Raw genomic sequence first — 14,930 nt, 5'->3', positions numbered from 1 at the left:
CGTCTTCTGACTGACAGTTCAAGCGTCCATACACTAAAGGGGCCAAATTTAGAATGTTCATATAGAATGTTCTTACTCAATTATATATAATAAGGAGAGATTATAACAATCTGTGCATCAGGTTCTCCTTCCTTCCTTCCGCAATTATTCCATCATGGCCATGGCTTGCTTGCTTCCTTCCTTCCTTCCTTCCTTCCTTCCTTCCTTCCTTCCTTCCTTCCTCAAAAGTCTCTAGATCCTTTCATTGCAGAGCTATGCCTTCCCTCTTACATTTCCACAACAATAAGGGCAAAAATACTTATTTTTTTCTTCAATGAAAGCTGGGAATTCAGGGAAGCTGATGTACAGATGATTAGAATGATATTAAGTTTCCAGTTAAAAAACACAAATGGTGACAGGGGAGGAAATGGCCGCTAGCAAGGGCAGGAACAGGGAAAATGGCTGCCGTGTGGGTGAATCAGTAAAATTTGAACTATCCCTCCCACATGGCAGCCATCCAGGCTTCAGTGCAGTTTCCCCCAGAAGATGTGTGGGCTTTTGGCTGGGCTGCTGTGCCTGAACTGCACTTCTATCTGCATCACAGCCCCCCAAGGCAATTCGGGTTTGACCTCGCCTACCCTGCCTTGCCGCTTCATGAAATGGGTAGAAATTGTTTCTGTTCCATCCCTTGAGAACTCCTGCTAATCTCACTCCTCCATCCAATCTCATTCCTGTGGCTCCTCAGACAAAGGATATTTGTGGGTACTTGAATGATCAGAGGACAGCAAAGCGGCATCATGCAGAATCTTGTCCAACTGAAAGGAAGGACAAGCCACTGCCTCAGCAGCAGGGAGCACTGCCAGGGATGGCTGCTGTGGCTTTCAACACCCCTTCTCAGCTGGTGGGTTGTGTATAGTGCAGTTCTGTGTGAGCTTGCATGTGGACACCATAGAATGTATGAGAGAGAATGAGAAAGAGAGAGAGAGGGAAAGGAAAGGAAAGGAAATGGAAAGAGTAGAACCCATGAGATAGACACAGTAGCTACCGAACACACACATACTCCCTCTGTGTCTTTTTGACAGTCTTTACTTGGAATTATTATTATTTTTTTGTGAGTGTGTTTGGAAGTTGACAGAATTGGCTCTCTCAGTGGAATAGGCTATGTCCTTTGGCTTTTAAAAGTATAATATTAAATGCAACGTGGTTGATTTAAAAATGCCATAAACAACACAGAAAGTAGCTCAATACAAAGTTTGTATTGGAACAAATTTGGGATGACTACACAGTCATGGATTTATTTATTTATTTTTGACATATGGGAATAATGTAGTCAGTGAGTACATCTGCCAATAAAAACTTTCTGTCATGCCATAATGTGGAAATGGGTGCACACATATGTATCTTAATCTGAAATATATCCTGTCTCTTGCTTTCACTTCTGTTTCTGTTGAGTCTTTTCTCACATTTCTATCTCCTTGGACATATGCTTTGAGATTTTGATTCTGAGATTAGCATACCAGAGTCAGTTGAATCATTTCTAATCCTGTACCCATTCACCCAGTTCTATTTGTAAGGACTGTTGTTATTATAATATTGGGTTTATTATAGTACAGCTTGGCAGTCTGGATATTCAACCTTTCTCATTTGTATCAGAGCCTCTGGAATCTTCCAAGCTGTATATATGCTTATACTCAAAGGTTTTGCATGCTTCGGTTGGTGAATTTACCTCAAACCTCCTTCCCACTCCTCTTCTGGGTCTCAGGTTTTACTTAGCCTCTCTATTGTTCTTCGACTTCTTCCACTATTTTTTAAAAGGGCTTTAATGCCACACTTTAGTTCCACCCCCCCTTCCCCCTCTCCCCTCCCTCAACTTAGTCTATGGAAAAGCTGTGGGGATTTTTCAAGAGGTGCACCCAGTGTGGGAGGAAGCTTGCCCCCTCCCGATGGCCACTCCTTTTGCTTACTCTGCCTTGAAGAAACTCATTGGCCAGACTCCTGCACCCACCGTGCAAAATTTTCTAAACAAACTAGAAAGAACTGGCTGGTACAACTTCAAGTGGCCCTCTTGGAATCTGCCTTGACTCCCACCAAAATGGCATTGACAACCTCTGTCCAACTGGAGAAGGCTGAATCGGTGAACACATTGATGGGGCACACTCTACCCTCGGGCCAGGCCTCACAAGCCTAGACAAAGACCCCATCCAATACCGGCTTTTCAGCATCAAACAGGTCTGACTCAACGTCGAAGTCCGTGGCGTCTACCCCTACCAAGAAACATAGGGAAGCCAATTGAAGGAAAGCTTTCTTTCTCTCCCCTGAAGCAAGAAATAGGAGAGACTGGCCAAAAGGAGTTGCAATGTTAGAAACAGGAAGCATGAAGCAGCACAGAGCCAGTTGTTCTCTGGCCAGACTGGGGCCTTGAGGGGGCCAAATCCAGCCCATAGCACCTCTGCTGTACACGCTCGCATCAATCCCGATCTTCCCACAGGTCTACAACACTACCAGCAACCTCGACCACCAAGTCTTCAGCACTGATGAGCTGTCCCCACAAGCAGCACACAGCCGCACACCAGGGGACACCAGTGGAAACTGCTGCAGCCTCAGCATCAATACCAATCACACCTCAGCCATCGACATCCCTGACTCATAGCGATGGGCAGCTGTGCATCTCACAGGCTTTGGAGGCCTCCAATGCTGATGACTTGGAAAATGCTACAGGCTGCTAAGGTGCCATGGAACAAACCAGCATCAACTCCTGTTTCATCCAGGCGACTCGACCACATATATAGGGTTCAAGAGACTGGTGCTGAGTTTTTGTTCTGCCATCCCAAACCAAATTCCATGGTGGTGACATCATCCTCTGAAAGCAAACATAGGCTGCGGTCACACGCAACATTAGCCACGCAAGAGATACGGAAGACAAGCGGAGTTTCCGGTCGCGATCTCACCAGCACATCTGGCGAGCGTAGCGCTTCCGTGGCACAACTGAGGCTTCCTGCCGAAAAAGCGCAGCAAAAAACTAGTACCTTGGAGGGCGGGCGTCTGATCGCGTTTCCGGTGGCATCCGGCGCCCGCCCATGTCCCCTTGCGGAAAAGGGGTTTCCCCCCCCCAAGTCTCCGTGGATGCGCACACGCACCCAACAGAGCATGCACATTCGTAGTGTACACAAAAAAAGAAAACCAGTTCGCCGCTCCGCGCGCTTCTTCATTGCGCGCAGGCGTGTGTTGTGATCGGCACCTCTCCCTACCCACGGAAGCTCCACAGAACCTCCACAGAACCTCCACAGTAGGTCTGATCGCTTTACTGCATGTTAGTTGCCCCGGGGCAAACAGCCACACTTCTCCTCTGCAGTTTCCTGCCCGTGTGACAGGGGCCATACACACTCAACCACAGATAAGAAGGGCAAAAAACTAGACTCCTTTGGATGGAAATTCTACTCTTCTGGAGCACTTGGAATCAAAACGCCAACTACCTAGCGTGCATGGCATTATCAGTATTCCTTCTGGGAACAACTTTCCAAAGAGCTCACAGGCCTCCCTGAAGACAAATGCACAGCTGCCAGAAAACTACAAAAGGAAGGCATGACACTCACAAAACAGCAAATCAAGTAATTGAAACACACACTCAATACCTTCTCCAAAATGACTACCTCCACTATTGCCCTAAGGAGACACTCTTGGCTCCAAATGACAACCCTCCACCCTGACACTCATTCTTACATAGAGGACGTCCCCTTCAACAGGGAACGTCTTTTCAATTTGACAACTAACACTGTCCTTCAAGAAATGGATAAAAGCATTAAAGCATCTTGCAGTCTTGGTGTCATGGCTGACTCCCACACCTACAAGCCTAAAACATGGTCAAAGTCCTGGCCTAAATGCCTGTATACCAAACAATCACCTGACCAGACATGGAGGAACCGACAGTCACAGACCACTCACAGGTCATTCTACGCTCCAAAAACTAAATTATCAGGAACACAACAACCATATAGATCCAAGGTCTCCAGACCCTCCAAACAGGGCCTTTGTGTGTCTTCTCCCCACCAGAACCACCTAACAACCTCATCTCTCAGCCTGTCCCCTCCATTTCTTCCTATCAGCCTGGAGAGGAATCACCTCTGTCATCTCACAGGACTACGTGATAGAGTTCATTCAAGCGCCCTCTGGACCAGTGTTTGTCACCACCCTTTCTTCCGACATCCTCCAGGAGAAAGTGCAGACACTTCTAGAAAAACAAGCCATAGAGACAGTACCACCAGATTCACTGGGACATGGATTTTATTCCCAATACTTTACTGTCCCCAAGAAGGATGGTGGCATCAGACCAATGATGAACCTAAGGGCACTGAATGAATTCATCATCTGTTGCAGGTTCAGGAAAACTTCACTCCAGAACATCCTACCACTCTTCAAGGAAAGGGTATTAATGGCCACAATAGATTTGCAGGATGCCTGTTTTCATCTGAACATCAAACCATATCACAGGCAATACCTGTGGTTAATGGTGGGAGGGGAACACTATCAATACAAGGTACTTCCGTTTGAGATCTCCACAGCACAGGTTTCCCCTATCCCCTCCATTGTTACTTTTCCCCATCATAGAGAACAATGGAGGGGATAGGGGCAACCTGTTTGGGGGCCTGTAGAATTGGATCCCCCAGTCCATTGTTCTTCAAACTTGATTGGTATCTTGGGGAGAGGCTCCAGCAGCTACCCTGCGAGTTTGGAGCCTCTCCCTCAAACCTCCTCCCCTCCAGCCCCCAGAATATACCCTATGTTTTCGCCATTGACTTCAATGGCCCATAGGATATGATGGGGCCGAATTGCTGCCAAAATTCGGCGGCAAGCCGATTCAGATCAGAGAATCTGAATTGGCCTGCAGCAGCCCGAAAGGGGTCCGAATGGGCCATTTTCGGGGGTGCATTCGGTTCAGACAAACTGAATGCACATCCACAACTATGACATCTTGCAATTTGGGTGTTATGCCTCTACTGATACACCTCAAGATTACATTAGCCTATTTTGCTGCTGCATCACACTGACTGCTCATATTTAAATTACAGTCTACCCGTACCCCAAGATCTTGTTCATACACACTGCTACCCAGAAGTGTATCCCCCATTCAGTAAGCATGCTTCTCATTTTTGTTACCCAGATGTAGAACTCTGCACTCATCCATCTTATTCCCATCTAACCACTTTTCCGGGATGTTCAGAACTCGTTGTAGTCTGTCGCTATCTTCTGGTGCGTTTGCTACGCCTCTCAATTGGGTGTCATCTGCAGATTTAATGAGTAGCCCCTCCACTCTCTCATCCAGATCATTTATAAAAATATTGAAAAGTACCAGCCCCAGAACTGAGCCCTATGGCATCCCATTGGATACCTCCCTCCAATCAGATGAAATGCCGTTGACAACCACTCTTTGGATGTGGTTCTCCAACCAGTTCGCTATCCATCTAACTATCTTAGTGTCCAGTATGCAGTCCTCCAGTTTTCCCTTCAGAACATAATGGAGAACCCTGTCAGAAGCTTTAATGAAATCTAGATAAACAACAACTTCCCTGTACCACCAAGTGGTCCTTCAGATGCTCACAGATTGACCCCTTTTAAATCTGCTCCAGTATCTTCCCTGGGGCAGAGTTCAGACTGACTGGCCTGTAGTTTCTTGGGTCATCCTTCCTCCCTTTTTTGAAGATTGGGATGACATTTTCCCTCCTCCACCCTTGTGGCACATCTCCCGACCTCTAACAGGTCTTGAAGATGATGGACAAAGGCTCTGCTACCTCTCTAGAAAGTTCTTTGAGCATTCTTGGGTGCACACCATCTGTCCTGGGAGATCTGTACTCATCCAATGCAGCCAGGTGCTTCTCTGTTTGCTCTGTCTTCACCACTCCTCTATTTTGTTAGTCTTTTGGAGAAAAGCTGTACTGTGGCTATTTGTAAGGATGTTGCCAATAAGGCATGTCAATTGGCTTCATCCCTCTAGTGCTTGATAATAAACATAGTCTAATCTTTCTTTTTTGGAACTGAAAAAATGCTTTCAAAGTTTGTTAGTTTAAGCAGCATTCATTTTTTCTCTTTACACCACCAACAAAGACCCTTTCTCAGACCAGAAAGATATGAAGTGTAATGTGAAGCCCCTGAGTAATTTGAAAGGACTTTATTTGCTTTGCTCTCTGTAGCATCCTATTAAGCTGCTAGTATAGTTGATCCAAATTTTCCAGGAAGGAGTAGAAATTGTTGAAAATTAATGTGCGTGTTGAAGGTTGCCTGTCTATCTATACATTCCAAGTCTTGTCTGGACTGCTACTATGTCTGTCAGGTAACTCTAATACACTTTCCTTCACCATGTCTGTTTGCAGGTTATCTTGACGAATCAGGTTACCACGTGGCTGAGCGATGGCCTTGCTGTTCAGGCAGACCCGCTGTCTCCAGCTGATGACTTTTCCCTGTCTGAAGGTAAGCAAATCCTTTTTATTACAGTTGAAACTTGACTCTGGGACAAATCTCCACTACCACTCACAAATCTCTTGTTCATGTTTAAGGGGCAACAAAAATGTAGGTATCAGACCCAATAGAAATTGTAGATAGAGTTCAACGCCCGTTTAATGCATTGTATAAGAGCAGGAGAATATCTATACACTGGGGACTTTAAAAGAATGTTCATCCCCCTATTTCTTTGACAGCATATCTAAAAACATTATTATGCACCTGCTGAATGAGGTCCTTACCACCCCATCTCACCACTGTTAGAGGCAAGAATACTCAACCAACTAACTAGATCAGGGTGTCCAACTCATTTGTTATGAGGGCCAGATCTGACATAGTTGAGACTTTGTTGAGCCGGGCCATGTGTGTAATAAAATATAATGTAACGTAGCAGAGATTTAAACTTTATAACGGACACAAACACAAAGGGTTTTTTTTAACCTAAAATAAAAACATGCATAAAACATTAGCACTCTTGCAATATTTTGTTTAATTAACAGTGTCTGATAACTGACGCTTCTTGCTCTGAATTATTGCATCAAAATTGCTGTTGCAATCTTGAGCATGCTGTTCAAGTGTGTATCTGTAAGCTGCAAACCTACTTTTGATTTATTGACATTCATGACAGAAATCTCATGCTCAGAGTTCTGAGGCTAGGTCCCAGGGGGAAACATGAAATGTCTGGGCATTGCGAGCTTTTCTACATAAATTGCTTCATATGCTGGTCAGGAACATGAGAAGGCACCATGACACAGACTGAGGGCTATGTGTTTATCTACAAAACTATAGTCTTCCTCAGTGGTCAGTATCAGCCTACTGTCTGGGAAGTCTAAATTCAAAATCCCCAAAGGAAATGTGCTGGGTGAACTTGGTCTGGACACACACTCTGAGCTTAATCCACCTCACTGGTTTGTTGCAGTTCCTCATCTAAACAGTTCACATTACTTTCCTACTGAGCAAGATTGGATCATGACAGCATGAATACAGTGAAAAGGGGGAGGGAACCCAGTTGCACCCAGGAGAGCCACAGCGTAACAAGCCCAACAAAACACATACACTGTAGCAAGGCACACAAAAGCTCATACCTTGGATAAAACTTTGTTGGTCTTCAAGTTGTTTTGTATTTCTCCCCAGCGATTGATGCAGCCAAGCAAAACAAGCTCTCCCTCCTTCCCTCCCTCTGGGGAGGAGCCTCAGCCAATGGAAGGGAAGAAAGGCTTGACTTTCTCTCCTGTGCGATTGAGGCAGCCTGGCCAGGAAGCAAGCTCTGGCTTGTTCCGTCTCTCCTCCTGGGAGGGGGAGGGGGAGGAGCCTCAGCCAGTGCAGGGAATAGAAGCTTGCCTATCTCTCCTGAATGATTGAGAGAGTCTGACAAAGCAAACTAGGATACAGCAGCAGAACTGGAAGAAGAAGCAGGAGATAGCCAGTTCCACTGCATGCCTGATAGAAGCCCTCCGGGGGGGGGGGTTTGATCCAGCCCGCAGGCTGCAGGTTTGACACCCCTGAACTAGATGATTGCATTGATCTGATGTGATATGGTAAAACTCATGCATTGGCTATAACTGTTAGCCATTCAGGAGAAAAGCAGCTTGCATGTCTTGAAAAAAGTAATAAATATGTGATTCCTGAATCAACAGTTTTGGTTTCAAATGTAGTGTAGCAAAGTACAGATCTGAATACTATATTATGCTATGAAAGCCTGTACATGGTGTGAAGTTTGATATGTTTAAATACCTGCTTTCTGATAGAGATATGGAAGTGATGTGGTTGGGATATGTTCTGTTTCACCATGTACTCTTACTAATATTGCATATGACTACTATACTGCTGTCTGTTAAAGCTGTTACCCTTAAAGCATGCTTTTTGTAGAACCAGGGAAAAGTGAAATTATGGAAGTCAGTTGCACAATTAAAAAGAACTTGCTGAGTTTAGTCACTTATCCATGATCCATTCACCTAAGCAATGCAACATGAGTAACAGGAAATAGTAGTTAAAAATGTAATCTGATAATAATAGTATAATAAAAAGCATTTATATAATGTTTTCAAGCATTCAGAGCACTTTGCCCACTCTGTCCTATTGCAGTACTTACAATTATCTTGATTGAGACTGAGAGCAGCTTGTCTAAGGTTGCCTAGTGTGTTTATGGCAAAGAGATTTGAATCTATAGCTATTCCCTCATTAAAGATTCCTGAGCAAATTTAGCGAGCAAGGGACCATGCGGACAGGGACGAGAAAATGGTCCTTGAAAAGGACCGTACCCACTCAAAGAAGGTAGGTAAAGGCAGACTGCCTGCCAAGCAAGTCACCTCTTTCCAAACCTTGCATTGGGCTAGCACCCCCCCCCCATCTGCATATGCCTCGGGTGGGCCTGATGACACTTTCCCTTGGGCCCTTCTCACCACTGGGCTGACCTGGTCCAGGTCAGGGGAGAGAGGCTATCAGCCCACTGGGAGAAGTTCCAGCGGCTATAGTGGCCATGGGATAAGAGAACAGCTCCTCTCTTGGATTGCAAACTAGTTAAACAGGTGGCAGACTAGGACAGGTCACACAATGGATTCCACATGGATTGATTTTGATTTGTTAATTTGTTAATCTATGGGAAACTGAGGGTAAGCAGTGAGGGAACCAGGTTTGCAGGTGCGGCCACATTATTCAGGATGGTGAGAGCAACGGGAGGTTGGAGAGCTGCAAAAATATCATTCCAAACTGAGCAAATAGTTGATATTATTATTTGTTAGATTTGTTAATAGCTTAGCCGGGCTCTGGGCAGTGTCCATGGGGGCTTAATGCCATAAAAACATATAAAACATTAAAATTGTACAGAATAATTTACTAAAACTAAGACCCAAATAGAGACTATGATGATGACGTCCTGGTAATTTCTACCCCAGCTCTAGACTATTGTGCCAATTTCTGGACAGGGGGAGAGGGAACTCATAACAGCAATTCAAAAGGGTGGGGGGAGGAAGGGAGGGTGCCAGCCAAGGAAAAACCATTGCTGCCCTCAACCAAAAGCCTGGCGGAACATCTCTGGCTTTCAGGCCCCGCAGAATTGCATAAGATCCCACAGGGCCCTGATTTCATTTGACAGAGGGGGCCCAGACTGAGGAGGCCCTGGCCTTGGTCAAGGACAGCCAGACATCACGGCTTTAAGATAATCAAGACTTCAGCATAATATATTTCCATTTATATTTCCCTTATTTCCTATCTATAGGGCGAGGTAGGAAAGCATATAAGCAAGACACATAAAAAAGAAGAGGACCCCCCCCAATTTTTCGTATCTTTATCTAAGGTTTATATTATTTTATAATAACTAGTAAATATATAGCTATAAAAGAGCATAACTGTGAGAATATGATCATACAATTTGAGTATTAAATTTAAATTTATTTGTAACTCCTCTGACAGCTTTTTGTCTGTAGTAATTATAAAAGGCTTGTAGCCACCCAATATAATTGATGACTAGTAAATCCAGGACAGACAAAAAAAGAGTACTTTTTCACTTAAAGAGTAATTGTAGAATGCACTGCTATCAGATATAGTGATGGCATCTAGTTTCGTTGGCTTTAAAAGGGAATTAAACAAATCCATGGATTCATCAATGGCTATTGGTCATAATAACTAAATGCAGGGCTATTTTTGGGCAGGAACGCACAGGAACGGAGTTCCGGCTGGCTCCTGAGTTGGCCACACCCAGCAGAAACTCATTAGCATAACAGGCCACACCCAACAGCAGAAACTCATTAGGATTGGCTACATTAGGGGTGTGTGGCCTAACATGCAAAGGAGTTCCTGCTACAAAAAAAGCCCTGGGTTTTGACAACAAACAAGGTAAACAGAATAACAAGCAAAAGGTGGGTGTGGCTGGATAACCACACTTCTGGTAACATGGGGGTGTGGCCTAATGTGCTAATGAGCTGTGCTGTCAGGGGTGTGGCCCAATATGCTAATGAGTTCCTGCTGTTGGGTGTGGCCTGGTATGCTAATGAGTTCCTGCTGGGCTTTTTCTACAAAAAGAGCCCTGAAATGGAACCTGCAGAGGCAGACTATCAGTGGCCTGTGAATATCAGTGGTGGCTGAGGGGGGAAACTTTGGGCCCCATGCCCTACTGGTAAGTTTTTCATTGATATCTGGTTGGCTGTTTTGTGAAAGAGGATACTGGATGGAGGGACCATTGGATTTGATCCATCATGGCTGTTCTTATGTTTTTAAGAATCAAGAACTTCCTGATCCACAGCTTAATCTCTAAGGGTCAAACTTCATATGGCATTGGACTTCTGAGACTGGTACTCCTGACAACTCTTTTCCCTAAAACCCAACTGTATAAACATAAGAGCCCTGCTGGATCAGACCAATGGTCTAGTCCAGCATCCTGTTTCATATGGCAGCCAACCAGTTGCTCTTGAGGGAAGATAAAGCAGAGTGGCCTTCCCATAATGCTGTCTCCTAGCACTGGTATTCAGAGGTTTGCCGCAACTGCATATGGAGGTTGCTTTTAGTCATCATGGATAATAGCCATTGATAGACCTACCTATCTAATGCACTTTTGAATACTTGTGTCTATCATTACATCCACTGGCAGTGAATTCCACCATTACTCATTGAGCAAAGAAGTATTTCATTTTGTCTGTCCTGAATGTATTGCCCATCAACTTCATTGGGTTCCCCTGAGTCGTATTCTGGGAGAGGCAGAAAAAGCACTTTGTCCATCTCATGGATAATTTTATAGGCCTCTGTCATGTCTGTCATCATTATAACAGCCCAGATTAAGAAGATCTCTGGACCCAGCCACTCCAGCTGAAACTGTGTTTGTGTTTATACACAGCTGTTTTAAATTGTATTACCTCATTATTTTAAATATATTAGTGTATGTTTTTATCTATTTATGATGTGATGCGCTTGCAGAGAGGGTGGAATCCAAATAAATAAATAAATAAATAAAATGTTCTCCTTTAATTGCCTTTTCTCAAAACTGAAAAATCCCAGACTCTGTAATAGGGGTATGCAATCATATGTTGCCATAATTGTTTTGGCATTATCCAGTAGCAAGAAAGGCACTCCTGGTCTGAATCCAGTCCATTTTTTTCTTTATACGCACGCACACACGCATGCATATACACAAAAAACCCTGTGCATGGAAAACTAATCTGTTACTTGCGGAAAAATATGTTTTTGCAGATACAAGTATTATGGAGATACATGTTGGAATCTCTGCCACATGTACAGATGTGATATATATATATTTGCCACTGTAAAGTGTCCCTAAGTCAGTCACCAAAACCAGGCTATTTGGGTGTCTTCCATTCCACAAGTTGCTATACTTTTAAATAGAGCTGTGTGACTGATATCTGTCCCATGCATAGATTATACAGCAATTTACTAGGAGCAAGGTTCATTCAGTTTTGGGGATCCATAGCAGGGTCTCTGGGTTAAACAAATCTACTGAGAAATTTAGAAATGTATTTCTGCTACATTTTTAAAATCACTTCTCACCAGCTGTTCCCTTTAAATGCTGCAAAAAATGTCAATTCGTTATATAGGGTTGTTGTAGTTCTAGACAGATAATGTGTTCAATTTTCATTGCCTTCCATGTAGCACAGGTTGTGGGACAAAGGCTGCTCTAATACATGTAGAGTGATAAATTACCTTTTCCAGGAAATATAGAAGTGTAATATGCAACAAGGGTTCCCTTATGAGGACTGAGGGAATGATGACACCTATACAATTACTCTTTCTTTAAAATAAAAATTGTTCCCTTTTGGTTTGGACAGCACTGCCTGGCAGCTGAAGTGTGATTCTCTCTCTAAGCACTTGAATGAGGTGAACTACTTACTTTACTGAATTAAACTAGGCTACTTTTAGAGCAAGCATTAGCGCTGGTAAACTGGGAGGAAAATAAATCATAGAACCAAATAATCAGAGTTGGAATGGACTTCCAGGGTCATTTAGTCCAACTCCCTGCACAATGCAGGAAATTCACAACTAATTTTAAAGTTATGTTCCTCATAATCCTGCATTAGATAGATTTTTGTGCAAGTGAGCTCTGCTAGGTCTTGTGCTGCTAACTTCTGGTAGCGACGCTTCAAAAAGCATTGCCAGCCAAAAAGAAAAGTAAGGGGAAATCAGCTCTGTTTTCCTTTTATAAGCTGAGGAGGATACTGAGGCACTTGTGTTGCTTCAAGAATGTCCTAGAGGTTTCAGGAGGGGAGAAAGACACCTAGAAGAGAGAACCGGGTATGTGCTCTCTTTTAGCCCTCTTTTATCATTCTAGAGAATGGGAAATCAGGCTGCAGGTCAGCGAAATGGCCAACTGTGATTGGGATGCATTGGTACGACTGTACATCAATTTCATTACCACTGTACAATGTAAGACTGTGGGCCTATCACAACTCCTCCTATTTTCCATCCTGTTGTAACTCAGGGTGCAGTCACACGCACTAAATCCACTTTCAATGCACTTTCCAACTGGATCTTGCCAGTTCACACAGTAAAATCCAGTTGGAAAGTGAACTGAAAGTGGATTATTTAGTGTGTGTGACTGCAACCTCAGGTTGCCAACTCCTGGAGGACACAGATCTGGCAAGGGCTTTCTGTCAACTATTTAGGCTGTCTTGAGTTAGTACAAATGTAAACACGGCCCTCAAATGATTTGTATTGTGAAGCCCTGAGGTGAATTGACTAAGTCTTGTGAAAGTGTTAAGCACAAAACTCTCAAGATGTGTTTGATTGTGAGTAGTTCTTTAAACGGACTTCAATTATTCCAGCATGTTAAAAACCTGAAATACACTAGACAGAATACAAAAGAGCAAGAGTCCAGTAGCACCGTAAAGTCTAACAAAATTTGTGGCAGTGTATGAGCTCTCATGAGTCACTGCTGACTTCTTCATGTACAGCTAGGTACACTTCAGAAAGATTTGAGGGAATAACATTTTGACACATGCTGGATCATTCTTTTCATTATTGCTGCCACAAACTGTATTGCAAACTTGTTTGTGCAAGCTTTCTTTGATGGCAGCAGTTGTTGCCTCTGTGCGTCATGAAAGTATGCTCAGAAATAAAGTGATTCATAATTTGTCAAATATCGAGTTTTACTAGAAATTTTTAACAGATCATAAATTATTAGGCATTCTGTTGTAGCCACAAATCCATTGGAATTAACTGCCTAAGATTAAATACATCGGAGTGGTAATAAAAGATCTGGGCTTGGTTATCATTTTAAGTAGTCTCAGCTGACAGCACTTTGCTTCTGCTAATGGCTGGAGTATTGGGTTTTGTTTTGCTACCACACTATACAACCATCCAGTATCTCTTTTCTATATCCCCCTCAAATAGACTTCTTTGATGCTAGTGGGGATTTATGCTCATGCATTACATGAAAGTCGATGATGAGAAAAGAATAAGTGTCATTAACTGTAATTGAGAATCTATAGTTATATCAGGTATGTAAGAGAGAGATCACATTTCACACAGCGTTTACATATGCATACTTAATGAAAACTGCATTTAAAAAATCAGAGATTTGTGGCAAGGAGTGAAGTTCCATATGTTAGACTTTAAAAGAGAAGACAGACAAGTTTCCAACACTGTTCATGGTAGAACTAGTCTGCACATACCACTGTGGTTTCAGTTCTGTTGGACTGAAAACAGACTGAGCTGAGCTGTAACTCTTGTTCGAACAAGCTTTTTCCTCAACATCAACAATTAATGGATAATTGTAATTTAATCCTTCAACAAGGCTGCCTAGGTATGGAACACAGGCCACATCCTGCTTCATGATTCTTAAAATAAGCTCAAACACTGGTTTCAGAAACAAACATAGACTTGAGATTTGATTTAATTAGAATCTATGCTGGTGTGCTATGAAAGCTGATAGCCCTAACATCCTGTCTTTCTTCATATGTAGTGTATGTAGTCTATTTGCATTTTGCAGTATTAGAAAATAGAAGGAGTGTATAAGGAAAGAAGAAAATAGAAGGAAATAGAAGTAACTGATTTTCTTTCTATTTTATGAGTATCATAGAGTTGCAGAGGATCTTGAACACAGTGTCAGCTAATGAAACCTCATGAGGCAGAATTTGCTATATGTCTGCTATATGTAACTGGCAGATGCTCATTTGACACAGTTTTATTCTCTTTTTAAAAAATTAAATTCCACATTATAACCACAACATGTCTACAGAAAAGCGCTACAGTTGTTTGTTTTCCCCAGATTCCCCAGTAATACCTTCCCTTCTATACTATGCAGTTGAAATAGTTTATTAATAACCACAGGTATTAGAGCAAATGACAGTGGATACAAGTTGCAGAAAGATAGATCGGGGGACACACAGCCTTATTCATAAGAGAAGTTATTTACAAAAGTTGCAAAACTGCCTTTGTGTGTGTATGGGGGGGGGTAGAATTCAGAGTAAAAAATCAGATTGGTAAAAGTTGATCTTTAAAATTAAAATTAGTAT

General features: G+C 43.0%; 1 protein-coding gene across 1 annotated transcript in view; it reads left to right on the top strand.

Annotated features, from left to right (window-relative positions):
- The window catches only part of RAD51B (RAD51 paralog B), a 545,357-nt gene that overhangs the window by 160,996 nt on the left and 369,431 nt on the right, over positions 1–14,930 (top strand). The window contains exon 8 of the mRNA XM_015413281.1: positions 6,345–6,441. Coding sequence (XP_015268767.1) covers positions 6,345–6,441 — 97 coding nt within the window. The remainder of the gene's footprint in view (positions 1–6,344; positions 6,442–14,930) is intronic.

The sequence above is a fragment of the Gekko japonicus genome, unplaced genomic scaffold (genome assembly GCF_001447785.1).
Source record: "Gekko japonicus isolate JY-2015 unplaced genomic scaffold, Gekko_japonicus_V1.1 scaffold32, whole genome shotgun sequence".
NCBI lineage: Eukaryota > Metazoa > Chordata > Lepidosauria > Squamata > Gekkonidae > Gekko > Gekko japonicus.
The sequence above is the reverse complement of the archived record's forward strand: the minus strand, read 5'-3'. Positions and strand labels throughout refer to the sequence as shown.